Here is a 14,106-nt window from a genome sequence, read left to right on the forward strand (position 1 = left end):
ATCAGGACACGTGGGTGGCTCAGCAGTTGAGCGCCTGCCTTTGGTCCACAGCATGATCCTGGAATTCCGGGATCGAGTCCCACCCACATCAGGCTCCCTGCATGGAGCCTGCTTCTCCCTCTGCCATGTCTCTGCCTCTCTCTCTGTGTCTCCCATGAATAAATAAGTAAAATCTTAAATTAAAAAAAAAAAAAAAGACAGATGGCCAACAGACATATGAAAAGATACTCATCATCATTCACCATCAGGAATATGCAAATCAAAACCACAATGAGATATCACCCCCCACCTGTCAGAATGGCTAAAATCAACATCACAAGAAAAACAGATGCTGGTGAGGATCTGGAAAAAAGGAACCTGCCTGCACTGTTGGTGGGAATGCACAATGGTGCAGTTACTTATTCTAGAAAACAGTATGGAGCTCCCTCAGAAAATTAAAAATAGAACTAACCCATGATCCAGCAATTTTACTACTAGGTATTTACCCAAAGAATACAAAAATACTGATTTGAAGGGACACATGTACTCTGGTATATTAGCAGCATCATTTAAAATAGCCAATTTATGGAAGCAGTCCAAGTATCCATTAACTGATGAATGGATTAAGATGTGGTATATACATACAATGGAATATTATTTAACCATAAAAAAGAATGAAATCTTGCCATTTGCAACGACATGGATGGATCCAGAGACTATTATGCTAAGTGAAATAAGTCAGAGAAAGACAAATTCTGTATGATTTCACTCACATGTGGAATTTAAGAAACAAAACAAGCAAAGGGGAAAAAATTAGAGGGAGGGAGAGAGAAAGAGAAATCAAGAAACAGACTTTTAATTATAGAGAACAAACTGATGGTTACCAGAGGGGAGGGGAGTGTGGGGATGGGTGAAATAGATGATAGGGATTAAGGAGTGCACTTGTCATGATAAGCACTGGGTATTGAATGGAAGTGTTGAATCGCTATATTGTACAACCTGAAACTAGTATAATACTGTATGTTAACTGACTAGAATTAAAATAAAAACAAAAAAAATTTAGGGATGCCTGGGTAGCTCCGCAGTTAGCCATCTGCCTTCGACTCAGGGTGTGATCCCGGTTCAGGGATCAAGTCCCACATTGTTATCCTTGCAGGGAGCCTGCTTCTTCCTCTGCCTATGTCTCTGCCTCTCTCTCTGTGTCTCTCATGAATAAATAAATAAAATTTTAAAAAAATTTAAACAAGAAAGAACTTAGGTGGGCCCAGATGGCTCAGTCAGTTAAGCATCTGCCTTTGGCTCAGGTCATGATCCCAGGGTCCTGGGATCCAGCCCCTCATCAAGCTCCCTGTTCAGTGGGTAGCCTGCTTCTCCTTCTCCCTCTGCCTGCTGCTCCCTCTGCTTGTGCTTTCTCTCTTGCTCTCTGTCAAATAAATAAAAATCCTTAAAATTAAAAAAAAAAGAAAAAGAAAATAAAGAGAAAGGACTTAGGGGAAGTGGGTCCCCTAAAATAAAGAGAAAGGACTTAGGGGACTGCCTGGGTGGCTCAAGTCAGTTGAGTATTTGACTCCAAGTCATGGTCCCCAGGTTGTGAGATCAAGCCCCACATCAGGCTCTGTACTCAGTGGGGAGTATGCTTGAGATTCTTTCCCTCTGACTCTCCACAACCCGCCCCCCAGCTCGTGCATGCTCTTGCTTGCTCGAACACTCTCTCTCTCAAATTAATCATCTTTAAAAAAAGAATGTCTAAATGTCTAAGAAGACATTTAATGTCTAAATGTCTTAGAAGACATTTAATATACTACGAAGATTCTATAATCCTAAAAGTCAATTAACTATAAATACATAATTAAAATATTTTTTAAAAACCTATAGTATTAAACTTTTTGAAGAGTTAGTAGTGACAGTTTTCTTAATAATGCATGTCTTGTTTGTAGCTATGTTTTTTTAAAAGATTAATATTTGTAGTATCTCCCAACAAAGATTGGCTCTTGACACATAACAGCTGAAAGTTACTTGTGCACATGCACATATATGCCCATGTGTGTATTCAGAAAGACACACTATATATTACACAAAATAAACATTGACATTGTTTTAAAGTGTTTTCAAAAGCATCACTTACTTTATCCTCAACAACTCCAAATTAAAGTTAATATAGCTGCATTCTAGAGATAATGTGAGGAAAAAAAATAAATTCTGAAGGTTTTTACATCTTTCCCCAAATTGAAACATTTCAAGGTCTTCACAAAAGCAAAAGAAACAAACCATAGCTCTTGGTCAATTTTATGTTCTAAACCCAAGAAAAACTACATATTAAGACTGATAGATTATACTTCAATAAAGAGTTGACTAAAATAAATATTCGACCAAATATATTACTGTAAGTCCTGTAGGAAAGGAGTTAAAATTGCATTTTTCTTGAATAAGAATATACTAGAATTTACCACATGCCTACTGCTTCCTGATTTTTCTTGGCCCTAGAAATTCCTTGGTCTTAGTAGTATTACTTATTAAAAATAAACCAAGAAAGAATCCAAGCTATTGTGATAAGGCTCTTCTGTCTTATCAATCTAACTACAAATAAGATAAGAAATTATAATTTGAAACAATGTACCATCTGTTATCATAAGTTAATATGTGCTATCAACATTTTAATGTTTTTACTGAAACAATATCCAACAAAACCTTTTTAAAATCACTGCACCGATTCCAGGCTGATTCTTGCCCCAAGTGCAGACTGAAGGCTGTTTGGCCAATTTGAGGAAGTTGTCCACCAGCTGCTGTTTCTGTCCATTGGGATTCACCAAGTGGAAGGCCTTTGCCAGGGTTTTCAGTTCAGGAGCAGAAAGCAGTTCAAGTACTTCAGAGAGCTCTTGCAACTCAGACTCTGAAATGGATTAAAAAAAAAAAAAAAGGTAAACATAGTTTTAAAGATTTTTATTATTTTCTAGCTCTATTGACTTTGAGAAGAATGAAGCTTACTTAAATGCAAATATAATGAACAAGACAAATTTTAACTGAATCTGTAATATCATCAAGGAAGACTTACAATCCAAAGCATACCCAGGTGGATGAATAGCTGAGCAAACCATGTGAGAAACTTAGGTGGGTTAGACATTTTAAATGGAGTTGGTGACCTTGAACTCTTGACCTTAGGTCTCTATTGAACTCAAGGAATGAGCAACAAATCCATCCCCCCAGTTGATAAAGGGGGAAATTTTTGATGTAAGAACTCTGACACAACAGTTTTTTTCAGTCTGCCCCGGATGGCTCTAGCAGGCCACAGTCCAACTGCCTTAAGGTTCTTTACCATGGGAACTTCAAACAAACCAATCAAAAAGCAAGCTTTGGTCTTGCTCGTTTCTGGGAACAGTTTTATTTCATTATACTAATAGCTGATTAGTAGCTGACAATTATGAGGAACTTAGATAGGTACAATAACACTGTTTGAAGTAACATTATGATTTGGGGACAGCAGCTCCCTGAGAATCAACTCTGCATTTGGGAAGTGTCTCTAAAAATCCAAATCCCAGGGGAACAACCATCCAGTCGCCAGTCTCCACTACAGTTTGAGGCTGCTACTTTATGGATAAGACCATTTTGAATTATTCATGCAGAAGCCATTTCTTTTTTGGAATGGGACGGGGTGAGGAGTGAGTTGCTGGACCTCGGATTATGGTTTGCTAGGTTTAGAGGCAGCCAGTGATTGAACTAGTGAGTAGATGGATAAGAGCATAATTAAAGACTTGTTTTTATGGTAGATTTTCTGTAAAAATCTTAAATGTTTCTTTTTAGGCTAGCCAGATCTATGTACCTATGTACAGATGACCACTCTGTTTTCTTCACTGACTATGCTGTGACATTAAAATGGGTTTAAGAAGACAAAACTCTGCCTTTCACTCTATGAAAAGTTACTCGCCCATAAGACGTTAAGCTCTGGGTTTTTTCCTACTCTGGAAATGCACAGCTCTGCTCTGGATTCCCCTCTGCAAGGCAGAAAGCTACTGGTTATGTATGGCACATTGCAGGGCTTTCCTCATACATTTCTGGCAGATTTGCCCAAATCTTCAGATGGGCTGGGTTGTACATACAGCATCCCCTCTCCCAAATATGGGATCTGAAATACACTGATAGTGATGCTAGATATATTAATTTTTAAAACTGTATAGTAAATGTCTTTAGTCCTAGGTTTGTGGTGTGTTCATTTGTGTTAATGTACAGGAAAGAGACATGGACTTGATGGTTATGGGGAGTGTATCTTGATATGTGTACAGGGGTGAATACTGCTAAATTATTAACAGCTTTTCATTTAGGGGTGAGTCATGTGACAAGTGGCCTAATCAGAAAAATGAAGGAGCAAAGATACAAGCTTTACCAAGTGATGAAGTAAACAAGATTTTGTATCTGTTTTTTATCAGGTGTTGTAAAATTTGTGCATGGCTTTTTTCGTTGTGGCTTAGTAATAATTGGTAGAGAAGAAAAGAGGAGGAAAACCCCTCAGCTTTGCTAACCAGTCTTTTCAAAGGTACATAGTTGAGGTGTAAAATCTGATTGGCTTAATGTGTTGAAAAGATCCTATCCTTTATAATATTCACCCCATCCTGTAATCCTCTGTGTAAAGGAATGACATTGTTGTATTCTAGTAATTCACTGTGATTTATAACAAACCAGTGATGTCATTCTATTGTGCACTTTGGTCAAACCATTTCCGTGACTTTAATAAACAGAGTAAACTTGCTGACTGCAAAAAAAAATGCAAGTACAATGAAATTCTACTGCAGAAATTGTAATTAGTAGGGACGCCTGGGTGGCTCTGTCAGTGCAGCTGTCCGACTTTTGATTTCAGCTCTGCTCATGATCTCAAGAGTTATGAGATCAAGCCCCACATCAGGCCCTGCACTAGGCACAGAGCCTGCTTAAGATTCTCTTTATTCTCTCCCTCTACCCCATCCCTCTCTTATTAAAAAAAAAAAAAAAAAAAAAAGGAACTGTAATTAGTTTGTCAAACCAATTATTACAGAATATGGAAAATAGGTATCTCATAAAAGTTATAAAATACAATTTCTCACTAAAAAGTAAAGTCTGAATAACATAAAGACACATATGGGGCAGCCCTGATGGCTCAGTGGTTTAGCGCTGCCTTCAGCCCGGGGTGTGATCCTGGAGGCCCAGGATCGAGTCCCACGTCAGGCTCTCTGCATGGAGCTTCCTTCTCCCTCTGCCAGTGTCTCTGCCTCTCTCTCTCTCTCTGTGTGTCTCATGAATAAATAAATAAAAATCTTAAAAAAAAAAAAGACACATATGGGTAACTATTATGGCTTAGACACCCTCATTAAAAACTCACTGGTATATTTGCTGATTACAAGGCCTCCAACTGGACCTCTCCCAAACAGATCAGAGTAAACTGACCATCAGCTCTGCTCTCCCTGTACAGGCCTCTGGCTGGAAACCCTTTTATGTGTTCAATTACTGAACAAACATACACATGTATGCTATCACGAGACCCAGACACCAGTCTAGACCTGAGATTCAGCTGAATCAGACCTGGCTGGTGTCTGTCTTCAAGGCACTTACAGCTTAGGGCAATGCCTTTTTCCTCCATTCAGTAAAGACTTACTAGGTGCACACTGCATGCCAAGTAATGTTCTATGGCCCTGGGCACACTACAATGAACAAACCAAGTCCTGGCCACAAGCAGCTCACCTCTTTCTTTGCATGACAAGCAAGTAAGTAGGTATGTCAGGTGCTGAGAACTATGATAAATAAAAACAAAACTGGCTGAGGCAAAGCAAACGTAGCAGAAGGGCTGGTTCCATGTAGGGTGGTCAGACTGACCTCTGAAGAGGTGATGCAGAGCTGGGTGAATTGAGGGAGCTATGGCAGCAAGTACAAGGCTCTGAAAGCAGTGCACTCAGCTTGCTGCAGAACCCCAAGGAGAGCTCTGTGGCCACAGCAGAGTGAGCAGGACCGTGTCCCATGGGGTCATGCAGATCGAGGGCAGGACTTGGACTTGATTGAGCACAATAGTGAGCCACTGGGGTTGTGGTTAAAGGTCATTTAAAGGTAAGTCAAGGCTCACCTGCAGCAATCACCTGGCATGCATGTCAAACTTGTGAATTTATGAATCTGCACCAAACCGTCCAAGTCAGGTGAGGACAGAAGCTCCCCAGTGGCCCTTATGGACTGATGTGTTGGAAGCAGTGCTCCAAGCAGGGCCTGCATCCTGCTGCCTAATCCCTCTCATTCAAGCTTCTTAACTGAGCCCCTCTGCCTTTTCCCCCAGTCCCAGCACATCACCTAACCTCACTTTACTAAGTGCTCTTCACTACAAACTTCCACACAGAAACCACCTGGCTTTGGTCTGATTTGCCTATTTCAAGACTGACAAGTCAAGACTGTCAGCAACGGGGCAGCCCGCGTGGTTTAGCGCCACCTTTGGCCCAGGGTGTGATCCTGGAGACCCCGGATGGAGTCCCATATTGGGCTCCCTGCATGGAGCCTGCTTCTCCCTCTGCCTCTCTCGGTCTCCTGTCTCTCTCTGTGTCTCGAATGAATGAATGAATGAATGAATGAATAAACAAAATTAAAAAAAAAAAAAAGGCTGTCAGCAACTACCTAAGACTCACATTCTCCCTCCACCAATGTTTCCAGTACAATATCACTTTCAGTCCAGGTAGGTAGGTGCTTAATGGATGCTAGAGACAAGACCACCAAAACTACAGTCTCATAGGTTTAAATCAACGAACTTGAGGCAATCAACTTACATACTACAAGAGCTGTATGTGTGTACATGAGGGGGTGGATGAAGCTTTTAGAGGCAATATTAGCTTCAAGTAAACCAGCTTCATTCTATCACAAAGATGAGGCAGCTGAATGAGTCAGATTCTTGCTAGAAGGTGAGAGCTGAGAAGGGGTGAGTTTCTTCACTGACTCAGTGAGGGAGACTTTTGAGGACCTTCAGGGACCCAGGGGAGACTTTATTGTCCTCAACATGAGACAGTCAAGAAAACAACAAATAGTCTTCACCCAGGCTAAGAATGGCTTTAACATGAATAATTTGTTGTCCTAAGGTTAAAAATTCAATTTTTAAAAATTAGTATTTGCCAGGCACCAACAGCACCATCATTCTGCAGAAACTGAGTTCTTCATGCCCTATTTTCAGATTACATTTCCTTTGACTAATCATACCTGTCTGCAGAAAGCCTGCTTGCTGCAATTCTCCAATCACAGGTGTTAAATCAGGGGCAATCTCTTCATATTCCAATTTACTCATTTTAATCCAGCTGAATTTACGTTGAAAAAGTCTTACATATAACTTCTGACCACTAGCTGCAATAAAGTTATGAAAAATATTATCTCCCTTCTCAAAACAATATACTTTTCAAAACAGAGTTGAGTAAAATATATTCTATTAGAAATACACTTATGGTGGGGCACCTGGGTGGCTGTCGGTTAGTTCAGACTCTTGGTTTTGGCTTGGGTCATGATCTCATGGATCATGAGACAAGCCCTGAATCGGGCTCTGTGCTCAGCAGGGAGTCTGCCTGAGATTCTCTCCCTTCGCCCCACCCCCTACTCACACACATGCGCACACTCTCTGAAATAAATAAAATATAATGAATCTCAAAAAAAAAAAAAAAAGAAATACACCTATGCTTACTCAAGCCCTGGACCAGCTCTGCCTCTTGTGCATTATCCAAGTCAATGAACCTTACCAAGACTCCATTTTCTGTTAAAAAAAAAAGGGGGGGGGGGTCCTGGGGAAATAACACCATCTTCCCAATGCTGGTGAAAAGATTAAACAAGATGATGTATTTGATGATGGGCAGATCAACCACTAAAAATTTCCAAAATTGGTAATGGTTATTGGCCATTTCAAAACTTCTAAGAACCAGGTTTCTCATTTTTCTAGCCACCAATACTTTCACTCAGAGAAGCCCTACCCAGAATTCCAGTTTTTTTGTTCTCTGCTTTCAGCTTAATATGCATGACTCTATTATTGGCTGAAAATAATCTGAAAAGATTTTCAAAATATGTGTAGGTTTGGTAAAGCAACCATCCCTAACTCAGTGATCTTGGCAAAGTTATTTGATTAACCTGGTCACAAATTTCCTGTTATCTGGATTATCTTTAAATTTCTGCCAATTCAGGAACCCTGAATGGGTGGCTCAGCGGTTTAGCGCCTGCCTTCGGCTCAGGGCACGATCCTGGAGTCCTGGGATCGAGTCGCACATTGGGCCCCCTGCACGAGGCCTGCTTCTCCCTCTGCCTCTCTCTGTCTCTCATGAATAAACAAATAAAATCTTTAAAATAAATAGATTTCTGCCAATTCTAAAATGGTATAATTACACTTCTTAAATCTTCAACTTTTTTTCATTTTTTTCTTTAAAGAGGGAAACTCAATTAGCAACACTTATTTTCACATAGAGACACTGCAAATGACTATTGGTGGGGAGCCATACACAAGAATCTACCAAAACTTGCACTAGGGAAACTATTCATACTTCTCAATTATACAGAGGCACACAGACTACTCAAATGCTCGCATGAATGCAACCAGCACCCAACCAAAGATCTGTGACTTCTGTGGATAGAAGAGTAATGGGGTGTCATTTATGTCCATGTTCTGGTGAGGATAGCACAAGTAGAGATGGAGGCTGTGTGGATAATTTGTGCAACTATGCGCAGAGAAGTATCACTCACATGTTAAAAGTAATACAACGGGATGCCTGGGTGGCTTATTTGGTCAAATGTCTGCCTTTGGCTTAGGTTATGAACTCAGAGTCCTGGGATCCAGCCCCCCATTGGGCTCCTTGCTTAGTGAGGAGTTGGCTTCTCCCTCTCCCTCTGCTCCTCCCCCTGCTCGTGCTATCAAATAAATAAATAAAATCTCTAAAAAAAAAAAAAAAAGTAATACAACGAAGACTGTAATTTCATTGTGGGAATTTAAAACAAAGACCCTTCTCCTGAACATTACTAGTAATATTTAAGATTTTTTTTTAATCCAACTGAAGAGTCAGACAAGATTACTAATAATGAGAGGTGAGCATAGCCCTGAAGTAAGCTTTCCGCAGCTCAGAAGGGACTTCGTTCCGAAAAGCTACCATGGCCCCTTGGATTAGCAGTGCAACAACCAGGGTGGCTTCTGTTCCAAATCAGCACTAAGGGCTTACAGCCACCACTGGCTGCCAAGGAACTGAGGCACAGACCAGTATTTTTAAATGCACCAATTTAGCCTAAAAGTTTCCAATTCCTCCACACCCTACCCTTAAAAAGCGAAGTCTAGAAACCTAAAACATTGTTGGGAGGGAAAAATATGCCTTAATATGCCTTGGTTTGTTCTTTCCTATATTCTACTTCACTTTCATTTTTGAGAAAATGGTATGTGAAAACAATAAAGCAACAACCTAAGTTAAGCTTGATTGCATGCTCAGAATGCAAAGTACACTTTCCTAAATCCCTATTTTTTTTTTAACCTGGAAAAGGCTATTTTACAACCATCAAATACACATATAAAGGAAAAACAGGTGCTTCCATTATAACCAAAGTAGAGCTTGTAAGGATGATAGTGCAGAAGCAAACATCCCTAGCCACAAAATCCTGTCTCTTTGTCATGCATATTCTTCTCAAACCTTGTATGTAGCTGGCTGCTTCCCCTGAGTATTCCCAGAGGACTCAGAACCACACTGACTCCTTGTGGTCATTAGATTACTAGCCAAATCAGGAAAGCAAATGGAGGAACATAAGGTTAAGATACCTGATAATTGATAGAATTTAGTTACAATTTCCTTCTCATGTTCATCGAAGAGCATCCTATCCTCTTCATTCTCAAATACAGCTTTCAGCACCACCAGGAAACTCCGAAGGTAGTAAGGATGATTTGGTGGTACTGTTCTTGTTTCATCAGGAACATCATAGCTTGACCCCTGCTCTGAAGTAATTCTGCAAGTAATTTCATTCTTTAGGTCACTATCACCTTCCAGAGGAAGGACATGGATGTTACAGCCTTTAGAAACATCATGTGCAGAACTAGGAGATTTTGTCTCCCAGTTTAACAACTGGGTTTTAGCTTCTGAAGCAACAGTCATTTTTTCTTCTTCACAACTACCTGCCTCACATTTTTCAACATCTTTATCATCTACTCCTGTGATACTCTCCCACTTTGCAAGACTTTCCTCTGAAGTAGACTCCACTGGATTCCCAAGAGTTAAATCTGGTGAAAATAACACAGAAGCATTATCTGAGAAGGCAGGGGTGAGGGATGATCGCCCACATTCCTGGGTAGCCTTTTGGCTTTCAGTTTCCAGTATTTTAGTGCCTTCTACACTATGTTCAGAAATTCTCTGCTCCTCAAGAGAGTCACAGGTAAATACGTTTTCCTTTTGAGAACTATTCTCCAAAATTTGATCCTTGTCCTCAATCTCTGAACAGTTGTCAACCAGGTTCCTACCCACTGTGGATAAGGAACTCTGTGGACTCTTATTGGCAAATTCCTCATTATTCTTACATATTGATTTTTTAGCTTCTGCGTATCTTCTGGACAATTTAGATGACAGGCTTCCCAGAGTAATGACTTTCACATTATGATGTCTCTGCTTATCTTGATTTTTGCACATCAATTTATCATTATTTTTAAAGTAAGGGCTGGTCTGCTGTCTTTTGACCATTTTTATGGAATTACTTTGGTCAGGGATTAAACCCGTCTTTGACGGTGACAACTTTCCCGGTGTTACATCTTCTAAGACAACATTGGTTAAATTTACTGTGGACACATCTGAATTCATTAAGCCAACATGCCTCAGATCAACTGGAGTAGTGTCATCACTGTTAACACTAACGCACTTTTCATCAAGATGCTGGTTTAAGTCATACCTTGGCACCATTTTACTACAAACAGGGCAGGCAAGTTTAGCAGGTGGTGCATTGTTAAAAAAAGAAATAATGGAGTTATACTCATTTTTTTTAGTTTTACTGATTGATAAACTTCTACGAGGTCTTTTCTTTGCAGGAGATTTCTCTTCTGACATAATGAGTATTAGAAAAACTGGGTGTTTCCAGTAATAAAACCCGGGATATTACTGGGTAAAGACAGCAGTGGTTCACTTTTACTTCCCTGGCTTGAAATAATAACAAGTGGGCTTCTATTTGACTTCATGTTTTCATGTAGTCAGCTTCTTCTCCCTACAACATAAAACACATGTGGATTAAAAATACTGTTCTGAGTTCGACAATAGAGCCGGGGGCTCCCCGGGCACCACCTCCTCCTCCACACAACAATGTGCAACCACCGTCTCCGTGAGGTCAGGAAAGTCCTGGCCTTGGGACCGACCAGGGCTCTGCTCCGGGTTCACACGCAATATCTCGCGGTGACCCTCGGCCATCAAACCACCGCGTGAGGCTCCGCAGGGATCATTCCTGAGGCTTTTTATGATCTCAAACTATCCATTTGTAAAAACCGAAAGCCTGACGGTTCCAGATTCCTTTTTTAAACCCCTGCATCAGTGACTTTTTCCGGGAGGAAGAAAGCCCATCTGCACGACCCCGGGTCAGCTCGGTCTCACAGGCTCGCACAGCACCTCCCCCCTCCCTCCAAGTCGCGGGCATCTGTCACCGCGCCCCGGGCCCCCAGGGCAGGCGCGGCCACCGCACCTCCGAGGCTCCGGGGCGCGCGGCCGGGCCTCCCCGCCGGGGCCGCGGGCGCGCACCTGGGCTCCGCCACCACGCCCGCCCGCCCTCGGTCCTCCGCCCTCCGCCCTCCGCCCGGCCGCCTCTAGTCGCCAGCGCTCCCCCATGCGGCCCGCACCCCCGGACCCCGCGCCCCGGCCGGCCGCCCCAGGCTTCCCACCCAGCTCCGCGCGGCCAGACATGCCCAGCCTATCTCCGCGTCTCGGCTCGCCACAGGCGCGGCAAGCGGAGGCCCGAGTAATCGATCCCCTCCCTTCACAGCGCAGGCTGCCCCCCACCCCTCCTCCCGAGGGGCCGAAGCCGAGCCGGGGGCTCCCCGGGCACCTCCTCCTCCACACCTGGCGACCCCTGTCCGTGCACCCGGACCGAACCCCTGTCCCGAGCCGGTAGGAAGGTTGCTTGTGGGGGCGCACCCAGTGTCGGGCGGCCCCCTGGGCGAAGCTGCCCCCGCGGGCCCCGCGGACCCGCGCCCGGAGTCGGCTCGGGGGCTCAGCCGCGTGCTGCGCTCCCCCGAAGAGCCGCCGCCCGCCGCCTCGCCGCAGGAGGCCGGAGGGAGGAGCTCCGGAGCAGAGGCCCAATAAAGTGTAAAGTAGTTGGGCCGTGGGGAGTCGGGAGTACCCACTACTTCGGCCCTTTATATGGTTTCATTGTGAAGCGATACGGTTTCGTGTCCCAGAACGGCTGCTTAACAACGGAAAACTGTCACTGAGGCAGAGTGTACCAGTTACCAGCCCCTGAGCACCGACAGCAGCTGGTTCTAGCCTCCCCACGAATGACCCAGAGTGTCCGCTCCCTGAGTGCAGGGCCCCGGGTACCCTTCACCAGTGCTCGCAGCAGGGCCAGCGTGTCCTTACTCCACACACAGCGTCGAAAGAATGCATGGATAGATGAACGAGCCGAAGGGGAAAGGGACGTGAATAGGGAATTCGGCCTCAAATACGTGTCAAGTGCCTGCCTTCCTGTCAGGTGAGGAGGTTCTTGATGCTCAAAATATGGCAGTGAACAGAATGAGGAATGGAGGAGGAGGAAAATCCCTGCCTTCATGGAAAATGCATTCTAGTGGAGGAAGACGGAAGGGAAAAAAAAGCAAAAAATAAATTATGTAGAGAATTAAAAGATGAATACTTCGAAGAGAAAGCCAGGAACATCAGGGTGAGGGTAGGGAGGACGACTACAGTATGAAAGAGTGGTAAGGAAGGGTTTCACTGAAAAAGATGACCTATGAGCAGACTTGAAGGAGGTAAGGCAGTGGGTACTTGAGAAAAGGGGATTGTAAGCAGATGAAACAGCAACAGGGAGTGTCCCTTGAGCTAGAAGCTTGCCTAGCAGGTCTAGAAATACCAAGAAGGCCAAGACAACTCACTGGAGCAGGAGGGAAGTGAGAGAGGTAGGTAGCAGAGGGCAGGTCATGTAGGGTGCCAAACATTTTCTGTAAAGGGCCAGGTACTAAATGTTCTAGTCTTTTCTGGCCATTGGGTCTCTGGTCACACTGTTGTTGTAGTGTGAAAGCAGCCATAGACCATACGTAACCTGAGTGTGGCTGGGTTCCAATAAAACTTTATTTACAGATAGCTGACTAGATTGGGCCTCTGGCTTTGGTCTGCTGACATTTGATAACAGGTCTTGATGGTCTTGCGGATTTTAGCATTTACTGTGAGTGATATGGAGGAACCACTCTGCCATCTATGTTAAGCATAGATGATGGGGGCAGAGGAAAGGGGAGACTGAAAGCAAGAATGGGAGCAGGGAACACAGAAAGCTAAGGAAGTAATCCAAGGAGAGATGATAGTGGCCTGGGTCAGAGCTAATGTTGAAGCTAAAAGAAATAGCAAGATTCTGTATACATTTAGTAGGTATAACCAACAGAATTTGTTCTTGGTGAAGGGTGTAAGGTGTAAGAGAAAGAAAAAAACTTTGCCCTGTCAACTAGGACAAAGGGGAAAGATATCAAGAGTTCAGTTTCAAACACATGTCTTAGTCCATTCAGGCCACTTATAAACTGGATGGATTATAAATAACAGAAATTTACTTCTCACATTTCTTTTGACTGGAAGTCCAAGATCCAGGTGCCAGCAGGGTCAGGTGCTTCTTCTGGATCCCACACTTCTCATTGTATCCTCACATGGTGGAAGGGGCTGGGGAGCCCTGTAAGGTCTGTTTTATAAGAGCACTAATCCCATTCAGGAAGGCTCCTCTCTCATGACCTAATCACTTCCCAAAGACCCCCATCTCCTAATACCATTACATTGGGCGTTAGCATTTCAACATGAATTTGGGGGAGAAGAGGTGGGGCATATGCGAACGTTCAAATCACAGCAACATGTAAGTTTGAAATGCTAATCAGGGGATCCCTGGGTGGCTCAGCTGTTTAGTGCCTGCCTTCAGCTCAGGGCGTCATCCTGGAGACCTGGGATCAAGTCCCACATCAGGCTCCCTGCA

At 43.3% G+C, this 14,106-nt stretch overlaps 1 protein-coding gene across 8 annotated transcripts in view; it reads right to left on the bottom strand.

Moving 5' to 3' along the window:
• FAN1 (FANCD2 and FANCI associated nuclease 1) overlaps positions 1 to 12,192 on the bottom strand; it is a 36,561-nt gene extending 24,369 nt beyond the window's left edge. The window contains exons 1-4 of one of the 8 annotated variants that reach the window (XM_025437695.3): positions 12,006 to 12,192; positions 9,740 to 11,163; positions 7,171 to 7,311; positions 2,668 to 2,869 (exon numbers count right to left, since the gene is read on the bottom strand). In XM_025437695.3, the coding sequence (XP_025293480.1) occupies positions 2,668 to 2,869; positions 7,171 to 7,311; positions 9,740 to 11,009 (1,613 nt within the window). In that variant the 5' untranslated portion in view covers positions 11,010 to 11,163; positions 12,006 to 12,192. The other 7 variants (XM_025437697.3, XM_035714097.2, XM_025437696.3 and 4 more) reach the window with 7 other exon arrangements.
• Positions 12,193 to 14,106: the final 1,914 nt, after the last annotated feature.

This window comes from Canis lupus, chromosome 3 (assembly GCF_003254725.2).
Source record: "Canis lupus dingo isolate Sandy chromosome 3, ASM325472v2, whole genome shotgun sequence".
NCBI classification, from domain to species: Eukaryota; Metazoa; Chordata; class Mammalia; order Carnivora; family Canidae; genus Canis; species Canis lupus.